Source organism: Stylophora pistillata, chromosome 3 (assembly GCF_964205215.1).
Source record: "Stylophora pistillata chromosome 3, jaStyPist1.2, whole genome shotgun sequence".
Lineage (NCBI taxonomy): Eukaryota > Metazoa > Cnidaria > Anthozoa > Scleractinia > Pocilloporidae > Stylophora > Stylophora pistillata.
Genome location: NC_142521.1, coordinates 39,410,965 through 39,436,010, shown reverse-complemented (window position 1 = coordinate 39,436,010; position 25,046 = coordinate 39,410,965). Strand labels below are relative to the sequence as shown.

General features: G+C 40.4%; 2 protein-coding genes across 2 annotated transcripts in view; one reads left to right on the top strand and one right to left on the bottom strand.

Annotated features, from left to right (window-relative positions):
• Positions 1–2,319: 2,319 nt before the first annotated feature.
• LOC148736057 (melanocyte-stimulating hormone receptor-like) lies at positions 2,320–3,566 on the top strand. The gene has a single exon (XM_088755335.1). It carries the CDS (start codon positions 2,454–2,456, stop codon positions 3,420–3,422), a length of 969 nt encoding a protein of 322 aa, XP_088611461.1. The 5' UTR covers positions 2,320–2,453; the 3' UTR covers positions 3,423–3,566.
• Positions 3,567–7,571: 4,005 nt separating this feature from the next.
• LOC111340608 (lipoxygenase homology domain-containing protein 1) overlaps positions 7,572–25,046 on the bottom strand; it is a 35,211-nt gene continuing 17,736 nt past the window's right edge. Inside the window, exons 21-44 of the mRNA XM_022947481.2 lie at positions 24,635–24,708; positions 24,278–24,471; positions 23,342–23,534; positions 23,045–23,205; positions 22,582–22,668; positions 22,148–22,358; positions 21,866–22,020; positions 20,735–21,038; positions 20,351–20,455; positions 20,055–20,160; positions 19,636–19,820; positions 18,239–18,417; positions 16,243–16,519; positions 15,333–15,487; positions 14,747–14,965; positions 13,830–14,049; positions 13,130–13,516; positions 12,300–12,547; positions 11,840–11,972; positions 11,138–11,329; positions 10,410–10,622; positions 9,654–9,957; positions 9,111–9,217; positions 7,572–8,094 (exon numbers count right to left, since the gene is read on the bottom strand). Coding sequence (XP_022803216.2) covers positions 7,718–8,094; positions 9,111–9,217; positions 9,654–9,957; positions 10,410–10,622; positions 11,138–11,329; positions 11,840–11,972; positions 12,300–12,547; positions 13,130–13,516; positions 13,830–14,049; positions 14,747–14,965; positions 15,333–15,487; positions 16,243–16,519; positions 18,239–18,417; positions 19,636–19,820; positions 20,055–20,160; positions 20,351–20,455; positions 20,735–21,038; positions 21,866–22,020; positions 22,148–22,358; positions 22,582–22,668; positions 23,045–23,205; positions 23,342–23,534; positions 24,278–24,471; positions 24,635–24,708 — 4,786 coding nt within the window. The 3' untranslated portion in view covers positions 7,572–7,717. The remainder of the gene's footprint in view (positions 8,095–9,110; positions 9,218–9,653; positions 9,958–10,409; positions 10,623–11,137; positions 11,330–11,839; positions 11,973–12,299; positions 12,548–13,129; positions 13,517–13,829; positions 14,050–14,746; positions 14,966–15,332; positions 15,488–16,242; positions 16,520–18,238; positions 18,418–19,635; positions 19,821–20,054; positions 20,161–20,350; positions 20,456–20,734; positions 21,039–21,865; positions 22,021–22,147; positions 22,359–22,581; positions 22,669–23,044; positions 23,206–23,341; positions 23,535–24,277; positions 24,472–24,634; positions 24,709–25,046) is intronic.

Sequence of the window (25,046 nt, the reverse complement as noted above, 5' to 3'; positions counted from 1 at the left end):
CCCTTCCCCCCCCCTCCCCCCCATAGCTGCACGTATCAGGGAACTTTTGTTGTTAAAAGGGAAAAATGTAAGTAGTCCGTAGATTAGTGATCGCCTTTTCAGTCGTGTGGTGGTAACCTTTTGTCAAAACTCATTTTAGAAAAAAGCAATTGGACGATATAATATCTTACGCGTGATCAGCAAGTTGGTTGTACATTTTCTTAGGGTGGTATAGACGAGGCACCGGTTGTTCAAAGGCTGGATAACACTATCCTCTGGGTAAATTGCAACCAGCGATAAGACTCAGTTGGTATGTTTTTCAGAACTTATTTGCTGGTTGACGATTTATCCGGTGGATAATACTATCTTGCCTTTGAACAGATGAGGCCAGTGGTATAGTCGGTTTCTGTATATACATTTAGAGACCATTTCCATTGAGAAATTTGTAACTTTCTTACATTGAGTAATTTGTTCAAAATTTAGGTCGTGTTTAACTCGATTCAACCGTTTCAACCACAGCCAATAAACAGTCTTGTGTCGTCATTCCAACTGCTTCCTTAGCCGTGCTTAGTACGCTTACATGATTTCTTCTACTTCCTCCGTAAATGGCGCTCCTGAAGGGCATAATTCACCTTTTTTTTTCTTGTTTATTGCATCTATCAAGGCTGGCAATCGGAGTCCACGCTAGATTTTAATATGCCCGCGGAAACGAAAGCGGTTGCTACCATGTTTTTTTCTAACTTTTCATTCAACCTGGTTTGATACCGTTTGAAAAAGTTGATCAACCAATTCAACTTCAAAAGTTTTTTTCCACATGCAATTGAGCAGGAAACAACCCATGCAAGCCAGCCAAACTGAAACGGTTGATTTAAATAAAATAGTGGTAGACATCTATATTTATACGGGATAGCCCCTTCAGTGTAGTAAATACTGGTATCAACGAGGGTCCTGTTACCCATCCATCACACAGTAATCTCGTACGTGGGAAATTAACGTCTCTTGCCCCTAACCCTGCAGGAGACGGGACCTCCATTTAATCGTCCCTATCCGAGAAGACTAGAATGTCTAATCATTTCTTGATTTTATAGAAAGGTAGCATATTCTTCTCAATTATTTTAAGACCCTGAGTGTTGGTCCGGCCGGGGCTCGAACCCTCGACCTCCCGCACAACAGTCCAGCGCTCTATCCATTGAGCTAACTGGGAGGCGGTTAATGGTCGAATACGAGTTAATGATCGAAGTCATCTAGCTGTCATAGTTCAAAATAGGATGGTTGACTCATGGTTTCACTCATGGAAATAGAATAGCTCAATAAGTCGAGCAAATAACTTGGGGGTGATTAACTTGTCTTAAGAGATTTCAAATAAAGGTTCATTTTTATCAGCACTGATAAAGGGGTATTTAACTGATATCTTGAATGATCAAATTTCAGTTTGCAAACATAACTGCTTTCGCCCGTAGATAGACCTCTGTAGTTTTATTTTAAACTTATGAGAGGCGCTTGCAACTCCCTGCTTTCGTTTTTTGTTGTGGTCGATGCAACCGATTTTTTTGTCCCATTCTTTCAGGGAGCTGGCAACGGTTTCGTTTCTTTGAAACACAAATTCTTTAATGATCGATTCGATCAAAAGGAAACGTTTTTTAATTATATGTCACGCTGAATCATGGCGAATTTTGACAAATTTGGCTTGAATTTGTCAAGTTTCTTTTTTGTTCCATTCTTTCAGGGAGCTGCGAATTATTTCGTCACTTTGAAACACAAATCCCTAAATGGTCGATTCAATAAAAAGGAAAACGTTTATTAGTCATATGTCACAATCATGGTGAATTTTGACAAATTTGACTTGAATTTGTCAAGTAACTATTTTTGTTCCATCCTTTCAGGGAACTGCAAATTATTTCGTTACTTTGAAACACAAATCCTTAAAATGGTCGATTCAATAAAAAGAAAACCGTTTATTAGTCATCTGTCACAATCATGGTGAATTTTGACAAATTTGGCTTAAAGTTGTCAAGTTCGAATTCGTCATAATCGATCCTCAATAATACTTCGTCTCGTTTGATTCTTTTTTGTTTCACAGGTGTTTTTTTATCCAGGCGAAGAATATACGCATCATTTCAGGTTTCGTTGGTAATTAATGCAGATCAGTCGGAGGCTTGTCCCTTCTTTAGAAATATTTCTTTTGATTCGCTTTTTGCTTTTAAACGACTCAAATTGGCGCAATAAGGGCCCCTTTCAAATATTAATGGCGCACACAACAAACTTTCATCGGAAACATACTGCAATTAGCAAAATTCGAATTAGTTTACATGTGCCTTTTGTCTTGCTTTTATAGTTAAGAGAGATGACAGCAATATATTCTACCATCTCACGAGTCAAATTAAAAATAAAAATGATGACACTTGCCATGATGGAAATTAAAAGGAGAAACACTTCGTTTACAGTACAGTAATCAGTCCGTCAGGAGATAAAGTATGAAAAATAACACTTTAGAAGAAGTTTTACCAATCAAATGCTTTTTTCTCGAATTTATTGGAACTTCTACAAAACTCCAAGACGCAGTGAAAATATTTTCATGTGTGTTTTCTTCTCTTCTTATTGTTCCAACAATTTTATTGAATGGATTAGTGATTGCCACGATAAGGAAGACTTCTTCTCTACACACACCTAACAACGTTCTTCTTCTATGTCTCGCCTGTGCGGACTTCGTCAACGGTCTCATATCTGAACCGTTCTCTGTTATTCACTTTTCCGGCGAAGTTGCTCGAAACTCTCGTCTTTTTTGTATTCCAGGAGTTATCATGGAGTCCGCCGCTTGGTTCGCGAGTGGTATTTCAGGAACGACTGTTCTCGCTTTAGCTGTCGATAGATTCCTTGCTGTCCACATTAGTTTGCGCTACAACGAGATTGTCACAGTGTCACGGACTTTAATATTTGTTGCAATCCTATGGCCGGTGTTTACCATCAATATATTTGCGCGTTTGATAGGAGCCCCTGACGACCCCTTTATAGCAGCAAATGTCGTAGGAATTTTATTCACTCTTTTCGCGACGATGCTCTTCTATTATAAAATACTGAAAATTTCTGGTCACCACAGGGTACAGATTGAAGCTCAAGTTTCGTCGGTTTTACAGCTAAATCAGATCCCAACACGATCGATTTTAGAGCTAAAAGCGAGGAAGTCATTGATAACGGCAATGTACATTGTGGGCATATTTTGGTTGTGCTACTTCCCTTTTACTTGTGTTCTTGTCAGTCGCCTTATTTTGGGAGTCGTCACACCGTCTTTAAGGACAGCGCATGCTCTAAGCGCAGCGGTAGTGTATGCAAATTCTGCCCTTAATCCTGGACTGTACTGCTGGAAAATAAAAGAAATCCGACGAGAGTTTCTCAAATATGCTCGTATAGCCAAACATGATGTGAATGAAGTCCGTAGATCTTAGGCTTGTTGACCAGTAAAACATGTAATTTACTGGTAAATTTTTATCTCAGTTTCAGAGCTTATTTGTTCCGCTGTGAAACATTTACAAAGTACTACATGGTAGATTGCCGTACGCTGTTATAACCTGCGAATAATAAACTGTAGAATGGGCTAATCTATGGATAATTTGTCTAATTCTGCCAAGCATTAAATAATCTTGATTTAAAGTTTTCATTTTTGACAGCGGGACAGTTATGTCTTCTTTTGCTGATTAGCTCAGATAGATAGATAGATAGATAGATAGTTTATTATCAAAAACCTTGCAGCCACAGGCTGAATTACGTTTGATTTACAATAAAATATATACTACAAAAAATACATGGCTAAGAAGAACTAATTAAAAAGACAAAAATATATAATTAAGAGAAAAACAATATTACATCATTGCTTTATGGACATAGTGATGGATAAAACTATTTCGAGTACGAATGGTGTGGAGGCGCCGTGTAGTAAAAGAGTGCTGACTCCTTAAATTGACTTCGCACTCATTCTTGGGAGGTAGTAAGCTATAGAGCTTGTGCGAGGGATTAGACAGGATGGAATTAAAAAGCTTATCACATAAGAACTCGCGGCGGTTGTGTAAGGGAACTAGACCAGTCAAAAGAAGCGCCTCATTGTACGAACAATCTGGATAGATAGTACGTAAAGCTCGCCTTTGACATCTCTCAAGATCTACTGAAAGGTATTGCGGGAGGCTATGATGATAAACAGGGCATGCATATTCAGTGACAGGCCTAATACAAGTCAAATAGAAGAGCAAAAGTTCCTCCGACTTGACCTGTGCACGCTTAAGCTGACGCAAAAAATACAGGCGCTTGTTTACTTTCTTTACAACTTCGGATACGTGATTATTCCACGTGAGATCGCAAGATATCTGCAAACCTAAGATCTTTGCTTGCTCTACACACTCTAAGTCCTGATCATTAACCTTAATTGGATCAAAGTTCTTTCTAGAGTGACTGAATGTTATGCGCAGTTCCTTGCACTTGGTTTCATTTAATTGGAACTTGTCAGCAGAAGCTTGCGTCGCGAGTTCGTCAACCGCTTGTTGGACTTTGCTGACCTCAGACTTCATGACTGTTTCAGAAATAGTGGAGTCATCGACATATTTCCACATGTCTGTACCCGGGAAAGAAAGATAAAATATCAGAAAGATAAAACATTTTCTAACATGTTATCTGCTTAGTTTATACTTCCAATTTTTTCTACTTTGTATTTTTCCGCTTGCATTATTACTTTTAACATGCGGAGGTTTTTTTTTTAATACCAAAACAAGCTTGCTCGTCAGCTCAAAGCTGCGTTTCAATAGAGACGGCTTCTGCCGTTAGAATATGAAGAACTGTTGTAGGATTGTTTCCCGTTTCTCATCACGATGGCGAGCAGGGATAGCGCCATGATTTTGAATATTAATTATCAATTCTGGTGTTAAACTCCGCCATTCAATCGTTGATGTACATATTCTTTGAGGGGGACATTGAGGAACGAAATTAACAGATTCGTCTGTTGTGTGAAGCTTAACAAAGGAGTTCCCGCCTGTTAAAACCAAACTTTGTATCCTCTAGGGGCATAAACCTCACATAGAGTATGGAAAATTCCAACAAAAGTTTATCAATTTTCATGGTAATTTTCAAGCTTATTTTTCATACTCTAACCGTTAAAGAAGACCGATTTTGAAATTATGCTTAACATTAAACTTAAAAGTGCAACTGATGACGTTACTGTGTAGAACTAAAGCTAACTTTTTTGAAGAAGCAAGTTGCATTTGACCAATTATTTTCTATCTTGAGGATAGAAAGAAAAAAGAAAGTCCTTCATTAAATGAAAATGAAACTGGGTTTCTCAAAGGTCCCGTATATACAACTCTTGCTTTGCGTGCATATCATTGGAGGTTCAGTCCCTTTAGATCTTGTCATTTCCTTGTTTTTTATTTTGCTCAACTGATGAAAGTGAAAAAAGCTTCTACTTGCCTGTCACCCATGCGGACAAGCAGTTTGATATTTTTGCCGGCTTTCACCAAGCAATGGCATATCAGATGGCTGGCAGTCTGGAAAAAGTCCCCCGCACAGCGTTGTGATGCGCATTAGAACATTGCTTGCTATTATTATCATTATTATTATTATTATTATTATTATTATTATTATTATTATTATTGTCACAGAGAAATCAACTGAATGCTACATTCTAATCAGGCAGCACTGGGTGAAATCCGTAACCTGTGAGCCATGGAGTAAAAAATAAATGTACATTAACCAATCCTAAGAAGCTTTTCCGTTGTGTCTACGGTCCTCCTTCAAACAGGAACTCAAACTGCCACCTTGAAAGTCCGGGCAATATTCAGCGTGCCCGAGAGCACTGCCCTCTGCATCTTTCGCAATACGTCTGTGCTTCTGCCTCCCACCAGCTCGTGCATCATGACATCCAGCCCCCGTGACCACCACCCGAGGGCATCCATAATGATGTTATATTACTTCACCTCGTAGCCTGGGAACGTAGCCTAGTTCCCAGCGAATGGGTCTGTACTTCAGTGCCTTCTCTTCATCCTTTCTTGTCCGATTGTTAACCCACGGGCAGCTCATTTCCAGCGTCACAACTCTCTTGCACATATAATTACACAATGCGTGCATCCACCCTGTTGCATCTGACCTCTTGTTGATCAGCATATATAGGGACATCCCAATAAGCTTTAACATTCTCTGTCTCATACACGGGCTTCGGCTTGTCGGGTGAGTACCAGGGTGGTATCTCGTCTATAACTCCCTCATCATACAACAGTTCGTAAAACAGTACCTTCAGTGCTGCGTCGTGTCTAGAGAGATACTTGCTCTGGGCCAGCGCACTGCATCCTGACAAGATATGAGCCACGCTCTCTGGAGCCTTGCCGCATAATCTGCACCTCGCCTCGCCTTCCCCGCTTGTATGGGTCTTCTGACTCGTGTATACTCGCGGTGGCAATAGCTGCTCGTATAGCTCGACGAGTCCAGCAATTGTGTCTGATGGGCAATTCTTCCACTCTGTGAGCCACCAGAAACACCCATCGGCACTCAAACTCTCATCCCCCAGCCTGGTAGTCACTAGACGCCCTTGCCATCGTTGGTTTCTGATCTCATCCTCTAACTTCTCAATTTGGCACTTCCGCACCTTTTTCTTGATCCCTTGCGCGTGTTCTAAATCCAACTCCAGCCCCAACTCCTCCGCGCACTCAGCCGCTTTTTTAAACATGGACCTACGCCCCATCCTTGCCGCTTGCTCTTCAAACTCCCGCACCATTCCCAGTGCACGATCTTCTTTATTATTATAGTTATTATTATTATTAAAAGCACAAATCAACGACTTTGCCGTTTATTGAAATAAAAAGAACTGTTGCACATACGACTACATATCGATTTAGATAAGTTATGAATAAAGGCTGATAGTTTCTAAAGAAACTATTTGGGGCTGCGTCGGTGGGGGTAACGAAATAATTTGAATATATCAACAAAGTTGAAATGGTAAATTGGCCACCGTTACGATTATAAAAGCTGACGTTTCGAGCGTTAGCCCTTCGTCGGAGCGAATAGGGGAATTGTGGGTTGTGTGTGCTTTTAAAGGCAGAAAAAGGAGCTACGTGATTGGTGGGAACATGGCAACGAGAAAAACACGAATAAATTAGTGGAATGAATTGACAAAGTGTATGCTAGCGGAGCCCCATACCAAACCAACTTTAACACATTTGACTGATGCCCCTTAACTAAGCAATTTTATTCTAGATTGAACTATAATAAAAATTACTTTAAGTCCTATATATCATCTATTAACACATTAGAAACATCAATTACAAATTGATACTCACATAATTTATTCCATCGCCCACATTACTTTTTTACTAATGTTATCAATTCGACCATTTTCTTCATCTTCTTCTCTTACGCTTTGTTTGTTAGTGCGTAATGCGCAGACTTTGACCCTAAAAAAGAAAACCTTAGCTTGTGGAGAGTACACAAAGATTTACACGTCGGTACACTCTCTTCACCTCAATCGTCCCTTATTTATATCATTCATACAGCCGATCTCAAGCCGATATTGGCGCATAAATATCAATATCGACAGTAAACAATACTTTGACTTCCCGTGTCTATAAATAAGCGTCTAAGAAGCAATTAAATATACGAGTCTCTAAAAATTTCGGACAGAGAGATCTCACGCCAAAGCTGTTTCAGTGGAGGAGACGACGAATACTACTATTTTTCAAAATGACGGAGCTGCAAGGGACCTCAGAAGTCATTTCGTTAATGGGAGCAGATCTCGACAGATCTTTCCATCTCCTTTCTTTTTATCAAGCCACTGGCCGCAAGGAAAAGTCACTTTTTCTTGGCTCGTGAGATTTGTGATGTCTACTTTCTCCAACATCCAACCGGCTCCAAAACCTTTGTTGTCATGTTCTATGCGCAAGCGTGTGAGCTGGCCAAGATCCAGCGCTTCAATTTTGAAATCGTCCACTTTTCCTCTCTCGAACAAGTCGACGAACTTTTTGGTCAGCTGTCTCTGCCCAGTGTCACCGTTCGCGCCGTATAAGACAATGGAGACATTGGCATCCGTACCTGCGTGTGCTACGTCAGCGGTAAAGACTTCTACGAGATACTGGACGGGTTGAAGTTCTAAAACAAGAAGAGAAAAATCAAAAAAAGAGGTTACGTCGATGTCGGATAGTCCCTTAAAAGTATGAAAAACAGTTTAGAGTTATATGAATTACTGGTGATCTCTGCTGAACATCTACCTATGCCAACTGTTCAAGAAATCTCTGTCGTGAGTGAGACCATCCGCTCCTCACACAAAGCTAGAAATATTGGTGTTACTTTTGACAATCATTTTCTTTTCAACGATCATGTTGCAAGTATCTGCAAATTATCTTTTCTCCATCTCCGTAATATCAGCTATATAAGAAAGTACTTGTCATCGACCACTACTGAAATACTTGTTCATGCATTTGTCTCTTCAAAATTGGATTACTGTAATTCATTACTCTATGGACTACCGACTACCAAGTAAAATAGTTACAGTACGTCCAGAACGCCGCTGCTCGTCTCATATCTCTTTCAAGAAGACATGAACATATTATGCCTATTCTGTTAAATCTTCACTGGCTTCCGATACATTATCGCATTTTGTTTAAAATTCTACTCAACACGTACAAAGCTCTTAACAATCTTGCACCATCGTACATTCTTGATCTACTCACACCTTACGTTCCAGCTCGTCAACTACGTTCATCATCTAAAAATCTTTTTGTGATTCCTCATTTTAATTTGAAGACATACGGTGCAAGATCCTTTTCCGTAGCTGCCCCCACACTCTGGAACACTTCGCCGTCCAATATTATGAACAGCTCCTCAGTGTCCGTTTTAAAAAACAAACTTAAAACTTTCCTTTCTAAAAAAGCATTTTTATAATTTACTATTGTGTCGCTCTTGTTCAGCGCTTTTGAACTTTGAGGATACTAGCGCTATAACTTTATTATTATTATTATTATTATTATTATTATTATTATTATTATTATTATTATTATTATTATTATAATATTTGCGCAACGAAGAGAAATCCTACGTTGGGACGAACTCTGAGGCAAAATAATCTGTAAATTCAAGAGGATCCCTTTAACCAAAGTATCAGTTACCTCTAATGGTCGCTGACTTTGGTTTCTCTGATGACTTGCATTCTAACCGAACTGCATCATCCTTGTCATCGCTGAGAGGAATCCACTGACGGCAAGGAAACACATATCTGCAATTAATGGAAACTGAGAGATTACAATCTCACAAAATAATGTGATGTGAACGCGCCTTAAAATTTCACTTTGCAGCTACGTTAGATAAAAATACTTGTATCAGTGAAAGAGCTGAATTAACTACAGGAAGTGACTACACGAAAAAGTTCCTTTCTTGAAAGCAAAACAATATTACAAGCAATAACAACAACACATAATGATTGCCATCAAGTGCTTTTTCACGTATGCCGAGTGATGTTGGTTACCAGTTGATACTCCGTAACTACTTTCGATGAAGTATGCTTCATATGAACTGAGAATTTTTTTAAAAACATGAACAGTCCCAGTTAAATGGTTTGTCGTCAACTCAAAAAGTCCTTCGCCAGAATTAAATTTCCATTTTTCCTAAGAAACAATTCAAATTATGTTAAGCAGCGTCAGTACAAAGCTTACTTTTCCACTGTTTCAGGGTTGGTTACAATCACTTCATGCAAGAACCAACCAGTCTCTTTCCCAGTTCCCTTGACATTGGACCCCTGCCGTCTTCGATGTCCCAGTGTCACGTGAGTAAGATTTCCAAGATTTTTGGTCACAAATTTATAAGTGTCCGTTTGTCCTCTGCGTAGGACTTTGTTCTTTGCGCTATTTTCTATCGGGTATTCCTGAGATTTCCTTTCTTCTCCTTCAAGCACGATCCATGCATTCTGGGTTGTTCCGGCGTGTTGCTTGTCACTTGTGAGGAAAGTAAGTTCATAAGCTGCAGAAAAGAAGATTATAAATGGAATTACCAGAGGAGTGTTTATAGTTGAAGTGTCAGTAGATTTTGCTTAACTGATTTACACCACATCAAGTACTATTACAGCTGCAAACATCATTGGAAACCAATTAAGGTAACATGATCAGTTCTTATATTTGAAGCAATGCTGCCTAATTATTCGTAATAAAAGGACATAAGCTTAAGTTCTTCAATCAGCCAGTTGGTGGGCCCATCCGTCGTAAAACTACGTGTCATTCCTTCACACGTTATAACTAAAAGAGCGTAAAAGGGAGTTTAAAATTGGTTTTCAAGTTCATAGGGAGTGGTCTAAGCAAGGTTTCTGATGAGTCAGACATGATATGTAGTTCTTGTATACACGATTACAAAAGAAGGCTTTTTTAAGGAGTACGATACTCAGTCGCCTCCTTCCTAAGAGAGCAGCTAATACTCACTCGTAGGCGCTCGTGAGTCGGTACTCTTTTTGGCATTTGCGCATGTCAGCTCTCGTACCAAACTTCCGTCGTCTTTATCCTTGGCCAACCACCGATTACAAGGAAATAAGTATTTTTCGCCATTGGATTCGTTAATGATTTCCACACTTTCAAGAAACCAGTTTGCTTTGAGAAATTTATTGTCGTGCCAGATGCGGACTTTAGTAAGTTCACCTACAAAGAGAGAATTTCGTGTAAGCTAAAATCAAGGCCGAAGAGGGAAATGATTTAACGGGTTTATCCTGTCAGGAAGGCTCTAAATCAACTTGATGCAAACAGTTGTAAGAACACATAGCCACAATTCTTACAAACTCAACCCTCTAGTTCCAATCAAAGAAATACATTCCAGACGCGTTGTAAAGCACTCACACACAGCTTCCGATAAACTAGGCAAGTCATTCATCTGACTGAAATTGCTTTGACATGGTCTAGAACAAATTTTGTAGAGCCTTCTAAGACACCTGGCCGTCTTTAACATTTCGCGGCCAAACCATATTGGGCAACTTCTACTAGCATAAAAAAGAAACTTCTAGAATGGTCAAACTTAACACTATTCTAGAAGCTTCTAGTCTGGATGTCACATACGTCAGGCATGGACATTTTTTCGTACTCCATTTGCTTTAATTTCATCCGATTCGGTCTATGAAGAAGAGAGCTTCCTTCCGGTAATCAGTTTATTTTACACTCACCCAAGTTGAGGAGATTCTTGAGGCTAAACACGTCGGTATGGTTCTTTTCAAACTTGTCTTTGTATGTTTCAGAATTTTTCAAAGCCAATTCTCCGCTGTCTCCATGTTCACCAAAGATTACCATGAACACGTTTGCATCAGTTCCGGCTCCCAGCACATCGCCTGTCTTCACGTTAACTTTATATGAAGTTTCTATTACGAAAAATTTGCGCAATTAGTAGCTAACCTAGAAATGGGACCAACTCTTTCACTTGTAACGAAAAATGTTAACGACCACACACGATCATGTTGCGAATTTCACGGAAACGTAAATAAAATTCGTGTAACTACAACTCGCAAAATAAAGCTAAAGAAAAAAAAGAAAGAAACCGTGGTCTCGTTGAATAAAAATTAAATTTTGGTATACCAATCGTGATCATCATGGTGATTCTGGTTAAAGCATGAAAAGAAGCAGTTAATAAAGGCAAAAGGGGAAAACTATTGTAGAGCATTTGATTTGTTAAAAAGTTTGATGGATGAGTTTTGTTCCCATCGAATTGAAGGTAAGCATCATTAGATTCTCAGCTTTTAAATTACGTATCGTCAAGATGGTCGAATTGATTGTGCAGGGATCACAGGGGATAGACTTAAAACAAAGGTTGGATATTCAGTCCTCTTTCATCGGATCAACCACTAACTGTAGGCTCTGAAAAAGATATTTACTTGTGAGTAATTCTTCTCCGTCCACTTCAGCCGGAATCTCCTTGACAAGTTTGCCGTCTCCTTCTGTTTTAGAAAACCACTGGTTTGCCTTGAAAACGCTCACACAATGTGTCTCCATGTTTCGTATGATCATCTAGTGTAAAGAAAACAGAGAACTCGATGATGTAAATTAAGATAGTAAATTTTAAGCTTGGTGATTTTTTAATGTTATTCAGTGAATGACATACTAATTGTGAAGAAGCATCACATTTCGACGGTCCTATCGTAGCAGTATGCAGGAAGTTTGACACTATGGTCCAGTTAAAACTGCGTAGCCTTCTACGGTCTATAGCTGCGGTCTCCTATAGCTTAGTGGTAGAGAGTACGAAGTACGAGACGGAAGGTCGTAGGTTCGAAACCTTCACTCGTACGAATGCTTGTATCTGACAGAAAACGTTACTCGTCAGTTCATAATTCATACCTTTTCCAAAAACCAATCAGGACGTGTGCCTTTACCATCGACTGCAATCCTGACTTTCAGCAGTTTTCCTACATCATCCAGGTCCATTCTAATCAGATCGACTCCTCCTCGTTCAAACCGCGACTCGTCTTTATCGAGTATAAACTCTGGAGTGGTGCCATCAGTGCCAAACATTGTCATGGAGATGGTAGAGTCTGTTCCAGCGGATTTCACGTCCCCTGTGTACACCTCCATCTCATATTGTACATCTGCAAGGAATAAATTGACTTCAATTCCATTACTATCGACTGTGGATACAGAAAATTTAGCGCAAACTAAAGCAAATGGTACATTATGTTTCTCAACGTTATTATCAGCGTTTTTACTCGACGTATTTCATGAAGGGTCTTCGAGTAACCAGTTGGTTACTTGAAAGTCGGTTACTCTGAAAGGTTCGCCAATGATCTAGGTTTCTCATGGAGTTTGACTTCACCTTCCTCGTCTAGCGCTCATGAAAATGATCAGCCCCTCATTGAATTCGAATTCCGGGGAAGGGAATGTTCTACGTTTGAGAACTGGAATGGCAAATATCAGAAAGACAAGACTACGTAGAGGCTCAAGTCGATTTTTTTGAGTCTCAGTGAGTTCAGTTAAGCATTAGATGCAGTTTTGCTGTCTGGCTTTCGTTTTATTTTGCCTTCTTGAGTGGGGAAAAGGGATGGTAGGGTCAATTTAGCATTGACGAGCGAAGAGAACTCAAAGTTTATTCCCTCGCCGATGTCGCATTCGCGCGCTTACGCTGAAAACAGTTTTAATACAAAAATCTCAAAATTGTATTTCCAGTAACTCACGTGGTTTGTAAGTAACCAGATGATCATCTGACGCAGAGAGAACGCGTACCACCTTTCCATCCTCCTTGTTCTGTGACAGCCACCTGTTGCACGGGAAGAAATACTTCTTACCACTAGTTGGTACATCCACCTCCACTTCCTTCACAAACCAACCGCTGTTCGCTCCGTAGCCGTTGTTGGATAACTCGACCTTCTTCACATCTCCAACATCTACAGCTTCCACCGAAAAAGTTTCGGTAAGGCCTGGAGTGAACCCATCTCTCTGGATCAGCACTAATGGTATCTTTTCTGTGGCCGCTTCACTTCCTATCAAAACTATGTGCGCCTGCGCTTTGGTGCCAGCGTCTGATTGGTCACCCGTGGTCACGCGGATGGTGTAAGCAATAGCTGTGACAAAATAAGCGAAGTATAGTTTTCAACCTCTACTGAGCAAGCCATGGAAACGTACACAAAAACAAATCATTCTATAGAACATATCCAAAGATAAAATTCGTTAAAAAAATCTTGTCACCAGAAAACTGAAAATAGAACGAATATAGTCAAACGATTAAAACTGTTCAAAGGCTTCAGAACATATTGGAACTGCAGCACAAGCATCTCACTTCAACTACGAAACAGAAAATTCTCATCATTGACATTAAAATAGATGGCATGGCAATAAGAGAGGACTGATTTTTTTCGAGCAAGGAGTTGACTTTACCTTCACGAGCAGCTGCCGCTTCCTTATCACCTTGGCCGAATTCTTCCATGAAAATGGCATCAGCTGTTGCACTTCGGTTTGCCGTCGGTAAACTTTCGTTGCTTCGTCGTAGAGACCCTCGGCTGCTTGCGAGGCTCCCACGACTACTTCGTCGGGGACTGCTTAGGCTGCTTTGGCTCAAAGATCCCAGACTCATGGTCCCAAGAGTAGAGCGTTCGCCCTGAAAAAGAAAAACGCACAATGCTCTTAGTTAACAAGGTATATTCTACATAAACTCCCGGCACTTCAAATTTCGGGTAATACGTGGGGTTCACACAACCTCCTACACTAATTTTCGCAGACACTTAAAGGATAAATCGAGTTTCCAGATGGGATTTGAACCCACGACCCTCCGTGATCTAGTCGGATGCTCTAACCACTGAGCTACAGGAGACTCTATGGTGAGCAAGGGTCAAATAGTGGGGGCTGGTTGGCTGCATGTGATGCTTTAATGCATATGATGCTTTAATGTGACAGCGTGATGGTGTTAGTGAGCTTCTACGCGCTAGCTGATGTTTGGCTGTGTAGCCGCGTGATGCGGTTCCAGCCAATACCCACTAATTGACCCTTGTTCACCATAGAGTCTCCTGTAGCTCAGTGGTTAGAGCATCTGAGTAGATCACGGAGGGTCGTTGGTTCAAATCCCATCTGGAAACTCGATTTTTCTCCTCTATTAAAAATTGTTTATTTCATCTTTACATGCTCACTTAAAGGATAGAGCGCAAAAACGGGAGCGCGCGGGCGACCACGGTAATAAGGACGGAACAAATTCTCTAGTGCGCCCATCCCAGATAGGAGATGTCCTAGGTGTGAGGCATAGTTCATATCTTCATTGTTAAAAAAAAAAACAATTACTAATCGTGTTGTATTAAGTATACCTGATATCCTTTTACATAAAACGTTCGTTGGATTTTCCCCTCTTCTTTCTTTTTCGACAACCACCTCTCACAAATAAACGGATAAAGTTTGTCCGTTTCCAAATCTCGAACTTCGACTCGGTCAACAAACCAGGATGGACCTAAATTGGCATTGTCGTGTCGAAGCTTCACCTTGAAAATATTCCCAAGTTCGGCGGCTTCCAGAGTAAAGATGTCTTCCTATTGAGCAAGGAAGAAAACTTTCAAGACAGATTTTGCAAAAAAAAAAAACAAAAAAAAAAACAAAAAAAAAAAAAGGCCTCGCTAAGTTTAAGAAAAGTTATTCACAAAACAATGCAGAAACCGAAAAAAAGTTGATCGTGACAAGTTATTAGACAGCACCAGTTTTGAGATGGAAAATACTTGGTACGAGTGACTTACATAAAGTTGCACTTTGCGTATGAGAATACATGCGTTACTACTCAGTCAAAAGTCGAATACGATCTACTACATTCATCATTTAATTATCTTCTATTCTGGTATCTCATAAATTTGTCATAATTAAATTCAAATGCACATACACAGTCAAGACTATTTTGACACTCACATGTCCCCTTTCAAACTTGTTAGTGTAGGTCTCTGACTTAGTAAGTTGCCTCTCCCCTGTGTCACCATCATCACCATATATGGTGATGAAAACATTAGCGTCTGTTCCCGCGCTTTTGACGTCACCAGTAAAGACATGAACTTTATACTTGCGGACTGAAAAGGATTTATGAATCGTTAGTTTTTTTCTTTTTTTTTTTTTTTAATTCTTAACAAACAATATATCAAGACGAAGGAAAAACAACAAAGATGAAACAAGAAACAAAAATGAACGAGTGTAAAAGGTCTAAAACATGTAATTGTGAACAGGACTAAAAATTCTCGCTTGGCCGTAAAATTCCGCAAAAAAAAAAAAAGAAAATTCTTCTGCGGAGAACAGAATGAGTTATAACAGCTATAAAATGCTGAAATAATTAGAAAAGATGGAAAGATTACTGGTGGTACAGTCATTTGAGTCCCAGCCAAACCATTAAGAAAGATTCATCCACAACTCTTAATAGCGATTACTCCGCTTAATATAAGAGAGGCTAGGATTGGAGAGAAATGGCTCAGATTGGAGACCTGAGCGGTTCAAAGTGCTTCCCTCCAAGATGGTGAATGAACGAGAACCAACAATAGGCCATTTTCGACATATCAAAATTGTAACATGGATCTGGGGCTCAAAGTGGAGGGGGGGGGGGAGGGAGGGGGGATAAAGCAAAATAAATTCACTATTCATTCCTTTAACCTTAGTATGACTTCTTTTGTTTTAATCCCCTAAGCCTTGGAGCCAAGTTTAAATTTTCACATATCGAAAATGCCCTGTTGTATCCTCTTTTATTTTCATGACTTCTTCCAACTACAACCATATGTGTTTCTAATGTCTGTTAGCAGAATTTTAGTAAAGTTCCTTTTGTTTAGAGCATACTTACGTTCCAAAGTTTCTTGATCGACTTCCTTAGTTTCCAGGTCTCCATCTTTCGTCACAGATTCCTCGATAACCTTATTAGGAATCAGCTCCCGCACGACAGATCCATCGTCTTCATCCTTAGCCAGCCATCTCTTGCAGGGGAAGGTGTAAGTTGTGGAAGATTCGCCGTCATCTTTCAAGCGGCGTACCTCAACCTTATCAAGATGCCAACCAGGGGTCATACCTTTATTGTCGTGTCCGATTCGAATCTTTTCGATCACATCACCGACATTGTCGAGCTGCAGAAAAATTGGCAACCTTTTAGATAGAAAATTAATTGTAGCTTGTCTCAACCGGTGTTTCCTTTTTCGGCCACGAGACTGTTCAGAGACCTTTTACTTTCAGAGTTCTGAGCAAGCTTGTTGAATATTTCGTTCATATTGCCCTCCCCACATTCAAGATGTTGATAGTCCGAACCTCCTAGATTTGCTCATGCCAAAACTATCCTCATTGATCTTGCATTGACACATTGTGGTACCTACTAAAAACAATAAGTATTGACTAAAAGAGCAGATGGTGTTGAAGGCGCGCGCTCATCGGCTACTTAAACTCCGGATATCTTTTGCGATTCACTTCCAAGCAACGCGCGTGGGATTTGCGCCCGAAAAATCTTGTGGTCATTGCAGGAATAAATGAGTTAAAATCGTCTTTTTGAGCTTTATCATGTAGGTGTTTTAGTATATACTAAAACAACTATTCATCTCAGTGTCGGCGGTTAGGCAGTAGATATTTACTGCGACGCCTTGCGGCTCAGTAAATATCTACCACTTCGGTGCGTAGTTGTTAATTATTATTTTTACCACAATTGGCAATAGGGAACGTTTTATCTCACGTCGCCATTGTGTTAAAAAACAAATTGATGGTGGTTTAGCGTGATCTGCACTCTTATCAACGATATTCGTCAGCAAAGTGGTCAAAATTCGTTGCGGACTCAATCGGCTGTGATGATGAATATCATTGTCGATAAGAATACAAACCACGCTAAACCATTGTCGATTTGTGAAATACCACACGGGTGAATAGTGCTTGTAGAAACCAATTCCCCGCCTCGCCCCAGTCCGAGCGCATAAATAGTATAAATAGGTCCACATTCGCGCGCGTTATTAAAATTGCAAGGACTTCGCTAGTTCAAAGTCGAGCAACGTTAGTTCTCTACGCAGTATTCCCAAATCGTCAGATAATGTCTCCTATCTTCGCTTGTTTCACATTTCATCCTATGTTATCCGTGTTTCCTATGTTACTTCATCGTTGTAATTAGCTGTTCCGCGCTTAATGTATTAGGTCTGTAACCTTCGTTCTAGAAACCACTGGCAACTACATGTCTATTAAGAGTTCAAGTTCATTAAATTTCTTTACGTCTTCGAATTTTTGCTGGTGCGTTGTTAACAGTGCTCTTCATACCGTTGAACGGCTAGTCCGGAAGGAATTAACAAGTACTGTTCACCTTCAAGCAGTCAAAGAGGCAAAATCGCGCGTCAACAACGTAATTTCCGACCACTTTAATTTAATTTAATTTATTAGATTCGCCGACAGGCAGGGACACCGCAACAGCTTGTGCCAATTACTGCGGGCCCAGTAAAACCCACCCATCCCACCCCAGGGGAGGACATCGACCACACAGTAATCTCGTGCTTGGGAAATTAACGTCTCCTACCCCTACCCCTGCAAGAGACAGGGCCTACGGTTTATTCGTCCTTATCCGAGAAGACTAGAATATCTATCCATTTCTTGATATTATAGAAAGGTAGCAAATTCTCCTCAGTTATTTTAAGACCCTGAGTGTTGGTCCAGCCGGGGCTTGAACACTCGACCTCCACTTTTCGGTATGTTGGTTTCCGCATAGTATATACGAAAACAACTACTCACCTCAGTGTCGATGAAAGTGGTGGATATGTTGTCACCTCTACTTCGGTGAATAATTATACACGAAACATTGCTTCCAAACCTAATATACGCACCTCCTTAACAAACTGATCAGTTGATCCTCTCTTGAAGGAATCCTTTTGTTTCTTTGATGTATCTGCTAACAGAACCTCTTCAGTGCAACCGTCAGATCCGTATAACACGATATAAACACGGGCTGAGGTGCCAGCTCCCATCACATCGCTTGTGAACACAGTTATCTCGTATGGCACATCTGAAAGGTTTGTGGATATATTAGCGACGTCCACAAAATCCAAACGAAAAGTCGTTTAATAAATAAAATCCAGTCGAAATACGCAATGATCAGGATCCTTTAAAAACAAAGTTGTGGTTTCAGTTTTGCGTAAAGAAGTACGAAACACGATATCCGTATTTGCTAGTATTATCTGTGCAATGCGGCGTGCCCTGTCGATTTGCTGCATTACGCGATATCATCAACGGTGTGAGGCCTATTGTGACGTAATAGAGCGCTGCACGCTAAACTGTTGTCACATCACGCAAGACTGTATGATTTGGTGACAAGTGATATGGCGTGAAGTGATGCGGTGCCATTTCATTTCAAAACATATGAATAAAGGCTGATAGTTTCGAAAGAAACTGTTTGGGGCTGCGTCGGTGGGAGTAACGAAATAATTTGGATATATCAACAAAGTTGAAATGGTAAATTGGCCACCGTAATGATTACAAAAGCTGACGTTTCGAGCGTTAGCCCTTCGTCGGAGCGAATAGAGGAATTGTGGGTTGTGTGTGCTTTTAAAGGCAGAAAATAGAGCTACGTTATTGGTGGGTGCATGGCAACGAGAAAAACATGAATAAATTAGTGGAATGAAAAGCGTTCATTGATCCCTGTGGGATTGAGACTGCCGGTTTGAAAGATGAGCTTTTGTTCAAGATTTTTACGGCTTTCCGTGCCACCTAAGTGCAAGGAAAGACCGCAGATTGCCATATGTTGCTTAGAATGATTAGGTAAATTAAAATGTCTAGCGACTGGTTTAGATGTGTCCTTGTCATTCCTTTCCACGTCTCGAAGGTGTTCTCGGAATCGGTCACCTAGTCTTCTGCCTGTTTCGCCGATGTATATCTTTTTGCAATAAGTGCAAGTTATGCAATAGATTACATTAGCGGAGGTGCACGTGAAGTGATCGGTGATCTTAATGGATCGTTTAGGTCCCGATATTTTATCAGTGTTGTGAATGAAAGGACACGTTTTGCATCGTGCACGAGCGCATTTAAAAGTGCCTGGTTGCTCATTAGTCTGAAAAGAACTTCTGACCAAAAAATTGCCTAAGTTTTTGTCGCGTTTGAATGAAATGAAACAGTCAAAACAGTCTGGAGCGTGATAAATTGTGATTGACGTAACGTGATATAGTATAACGGTACGTAATGTGACTCGTGGAATAATAAATGACACGACTCAAAGTGATTTCCTTACATGGAGAATAAGCTTCCTCTGTGTCTACACCAGGAAACAGCTCTCTCTCCAACTGTCCATCATCTTTGCCCTTGTCCAGCCAGCGGCCGCACGGGAACACAGCTTTCTGACCCAGGGACGGGGCATCGACAATCACCTTGTCCAGGAACCAACCAGCAAATCCACCTTTATTGTCATGGCCGATTCTGCAGCAAGAACAGTGATTGAATGACAATGCTACATATTGAGATGGTTAAGTTACTCCACATTGCCATAAAATGACGGAATAATAGTCCAAGTTAGAACTCTACTGTCTCGAGCGTTGCCTCTTCTTTGCAGCAAGCAGGCTGTCATAGGGTAAGCGTATCCACTAGTGAGCTTAAAAGTACCACGACTTTCTCTTCTATCTAATCTCGGTTCATTTCGTACTCTCGTTTTACCTGATCTTGTCAATTTCTCCAACTTTAGCATCAATAGTGAAGACATCTGTTTGGCCACGCTCAAATTTATTCTTGAATGTTTTCGAGGTTTTGAGAGGAACTTTGCCTGACGAGAAATTGGTAACAAAATATAGTGACACCTTCCGAGTAAAACCGAAAAACAAACAGGAAAAAATGAAATCAAACAAACAACAACAACAAGAAACAATACCATAAAGGATGGATGGAAAGTTCACAACTTCCTGCGACGCTTCAACTTATGATCAGTACATGAAGACAGTTTTCATTTCACCAACCTGTATCCCCTTCCACTCCGTACATAATAATATATACATTTGCATTGGTGCCAGCTCCTCTAACGTCACCAGTAATAACGGAGACTTCGTAGGTCGTGATACGGGCTACAAGAGGTCACATGATAGCGATATAATATTGAGGAACAAATCATCATTGTACGAAATACTTAGACAGATTCTTAACTAACAAAAGACGCAATATCTGTAAAATAGATTTTCCTCTTTCCGCAACTTACTAATACTTTATTTCACGGTATTCATGATTCAAGTTTAATCATTTTCCTTGGCAGTTTAATAGAAGTTGAAAATATACGCAGGCTGGTATATCAACTTGTGGGATATCTTCTATTTTCGTTCAAAACCACAAGTAGCATGGAAACCTACCTTTAGCCTCAAGATCCACACCGTCAACGTTGGAAATAACACTTGTTTTTCTGGACAAAGTCCTCTTTCGCTCCAGCTTCAAAGCTCGCTCATCAACTACAACAAGTTCGCGACAAATCTGGCCGTCGTCTTCGCTGGTAGCAAGCCACCGATTACAAGGAAATACGCTCTTCTCCTCTGCCAGTTTGTCTTCAATCTCGATCCTGTCTAAGTGCCAAGCGCTCTTTAATCCACTATTATCATGCCACACTTTGACTTTACTGAGTGGGCCGAGGTTAACGCAATTAAATGAAAATATGTCCTCCTAAAAAAAAAAAAAAAGAACAAAAACAAGAAATACATCCATCTGATGTCAGCAACAATAAGAGCTTGAGGTAATATTGATCTTACGCGAGAAGAGTTGGAAACAAAAAAAAGGCGGGAATGCCACACATTCAATCTAAGTAACGACAATGAAGTGGTACAAAACTGTCTCACGACTTCAACACTTTTCCAAACTCTTGACTTCTTATCACCGTTCTATTTACAGTTCCATGACCACATCAACGGAGTGAGCGAAAGGGTGCACAAGGCTCTGTTACTTACCGCTTAAAAGCGAATGCAAACCGTCAGCTACGCAAGACAAAGGTGAACCCACACGGAGCGCTCGTTTGCTTGTAAACAAGCTAATTTACCCACTGGACAACGTTGTGAATGCAATTATCACACCGCATAACAAAAAGACATATGTAAGATCATCGATTCCCTTCCGTTGCCCAATCCAATCTACCTTTGTAGATACACTGAAGTGAAATACACGCATCTAAACTCTGCGGGCCGGTTATTTACACAAGGTCTAATCCAAACCGCAGTTTTACGCAAGTAATGGGCCTTGGGGATTCTCTACAAGAGGGTTAATCTAGTGAAATAAATGTTCTTCCGCTAATAGATGTTGGCCCTCTTCACACTGTTCACAAAAATGAATGCTCATATAAAAGGTTCGGCTCAATTGAAGATGGCTTTGAACGCGGTCTCGTTTAACAACAGCTAAAATTTGTTTAAATAACCGGCCCTACATGGAACGCACGACATGTTTACGGACACATGAGCCCTTGCTTTAATCCACGAATACGCTCCAATTACAGTTCTCACATTATTCCTTTCAAACTTGTCCATATGGGTTTCAGATTTATCCAGCTTTCGTTCTCCAGAATCGCCAAATTCACCATATAAGCAGATAAACACATTGGAATTCGTTCCAGCATTAGAAACATCACCAGTGTGTACGTGGACACGGTACGTGTTTTCTATCAGAGATAAAATAGAACATTTGGATGAAAGATGGAAAACAAACAAAAAATGATCATTCTAGCTAAAGCACCCTTGGCACACGTTACCCCGCTGTACTTCACTGGGCTCAGCGGTTCAAGTTACCTTCAAGTGAGCCTCCCAGTGGTTTGCCACTGGAGTCCACGGGTACCAGTTCCCTCACGATCTGACCGTCGTCCTCGTCCCGAGCCAGCCAGCGGTTGCACACAAACAGATAATTATGTTCATCTCCATCACTCTTCTCTTCAACCTCCCCAGAATTTCGCCGTTTCTTGCTTGGTTCTTTGTCTTCGGGCTTCAAGCGCCGAATTTCGACCTTGGAGACAAGAACAAAATTTCATGCAACCACAACTGAAAGCTCAGCGATGTTTTGTCTTCTTTTTTTGTTTCGTTTGTTTGTTTTTTTTTTATTTTATTTTTTACGGAGAGGCACTTTAAAGACGAAAATACAGTCAGATGGCTAGGATTCCAGCGCACCCACTCTCACGCCATCGTGTCTCCCACAATAAATTTAAAAAGACTCAACAAAATCATTTTACCTTCTCTAGGAACCAGGCTGAGCGCATTCCATTGTTATCATGACCAACACGAATTTTTACCAACGGTCCGATATCCTCGCACTCTACCTGGTAAATTGATAAAAGTTCGAAGAGTTAATCCTAGCACTCCCAGAAGCGATGAACATGTAAATCCTCTTTACAATATCAATATGGTATCCAGCAAAGCGGTAGAATGAGGAAACACACTTGTCACGTAACAGCCTTTTCGACGATATGACGCAAAATTCTCTTTATAAATGAACAAGAAAGCGTTTAGCAGTTACCTTCTATATACACCGCAATATTAATTTTGTTCGTCAATATAGTGGTTTTGCACCCGCTTTAAAAATTCATTCCTACTTATTTCTGTCATCCTCTATCAGAGGGTTTCCGGGCTTCCTCTGTTGCCGCCCCGGGAAGAAGAACTTGGGAGCGAGACTTCGCTTAATCCTCAAAAACTTACTTTGAACTTGTCAACCTGGCCTCTCTCGAAGTTGTCAGACTTGTTTCTCAGGTCAAACTGGTCGGACTTGCCATTCTCACCATACATGACGAGAAATACACCTGCGTTTGTACCAGCTCCTCTGACATCACCCGTGTACACCATCACCTCGTGAGGGATTTCTACTCAGACAAAAACAACAACAAAAACAGATTCCTTTGATTAAAAATTCTTGCGTGTACCTTTTTCATATGAACGTCATACTAATTACTTCTTAGATATTACTTGGGAAAATGAAAGAACAAAAACGTAACTCACTTGGGTTGCTCTGAGTCTGTTGTCCAGGGTACAACTCCCTCTCAATCTTACTGTCGTCTTCATCATCTGCTAACCAACGGTGACATGGAAAAACCACGTGTTCTCCACGTGAAGGGATGTCTACTGTGACATTATCTAGAAACCATCCAGCGGCACTACCTTTGTTGTCATGTGAGATACGCAGCATTTCAATCTAAATTAAAGAAACATCGAACGTAGTTGGTCAAGAAGCCCGCAATAATCTTGTCTACATTAGCACCATTTTCAGTTCTCTTCAGTAAGTGTTCCGCTGCCTTGATGAACAGATTGCACCAAGTTTGGTGTATCAATCCAAAGAAACAACGAAATGAGCCATAAATGACGACCGTGGAACGCGCGGAAAACATCTCAGTCCTTGAGAGGAATCGACAAAAAGGACAGAGATCTTCAACGACGAAGGAAGGATGCTCCTGCTAAAAAGGACTCCTTAGGCCGTAATACAACAGGCAATGATGATAATGTTAATAATGTTGAAAACAAACAACTAGACATTGAAGCGAAAAAAAAAAAAAACAAAAAAACACCAAGATAAAACCAAAAACACGAGAGACTCTCTGGAGCTGACAAAGTACCTAATGACTCTGAACATCCAGATAACAAGCATCAAAACGCCAATTGGTCGCGAGCAAACCAGGTGACTGTTTTTAATAGCGAATGAAGTACCAAACGCGGCTCTGCCGAGAAACAACCCTGGCAACCATGGAGGCATTTGAAACTGCGGCCAACGGATTGAAATCAAGCACTCTAAACCTTCATTTTAGATGGAGGCAATTCTGCCTCACCTCCCCCCCTCCCCCCCCCCCCCCCATTCCTTGCATACTGCATGTGTATAAGTATAATTTATTGAAGTTAATCCAGAGGTTGTGCATGTATGTTTCTTCTCTTGTCATTACCCACCTTTCCAATATCCACGGCCTCCAGCACAAATTGATCAGTCCTGCCACGCTCAAACTTGTTTTTCGTGTTTTCAGCGCTTCTTAGTTGTAACTTTCCAGTGTCACCTTTGGCGCCAAAGATTTGAACGAAAACATTGGCATCTGTTCCTGCACCACGAACATCACCCGTCTTAACAGCCACTAGATAAGATGTGGCTGAAAGAAAGAAAAAAAAAAAAGTTCCAGTTATTACTTTGCTCTTTCAAACATCTGTATCAAAGACTGTGCACAACCGCAAGAAATTTGACCATGTGTAGTGCGTAGGATCTGGTAGGAGAACACGATGAAATAGCAAAGTAAAAAAATATGTTTGACGTACTATTGAGCAGACTTGTACCACCAAGAGGCAGCTCTCTGACTATCAAACCATCATCTTCATCTTTTGCCAGCCATCTGTAAAACAAAAAAGCACCAAGCCAGTCAGAAACATGATTATAAATCGAGCTTCATACCGAGTACGAATCCGATAAGCTACCTTGAGATTTTATCGGAGTTCAACACTGTTTTGATTATTACATTTTAAAAATTGCATTCAGTTTTACTTCACAAAATAAATATGAAAGGATACAAAGTGCTAGAAAAAGAGGGAGACGGAAGCCTAAATGGATCTTGATAATTTGTAAAATTTTAAAATAAAACTGATAAAAGCACTTTAAAGCAAACTTAAGAGCCAATGATGGTATCAAAGAACGATCTGACCTTACCCTTGAAATTCAAAACCACTAAGTTTG

What these genes read in the sequence shown, in the direction of transcription:
- LOC148736057 (XM_088755335.1), top strand. Translation starts at nt 2,454, where the DNA reads ATGAAAAATAACACTTTAGAAGAAGTTTTACCAATCAAATGCTTTTTT.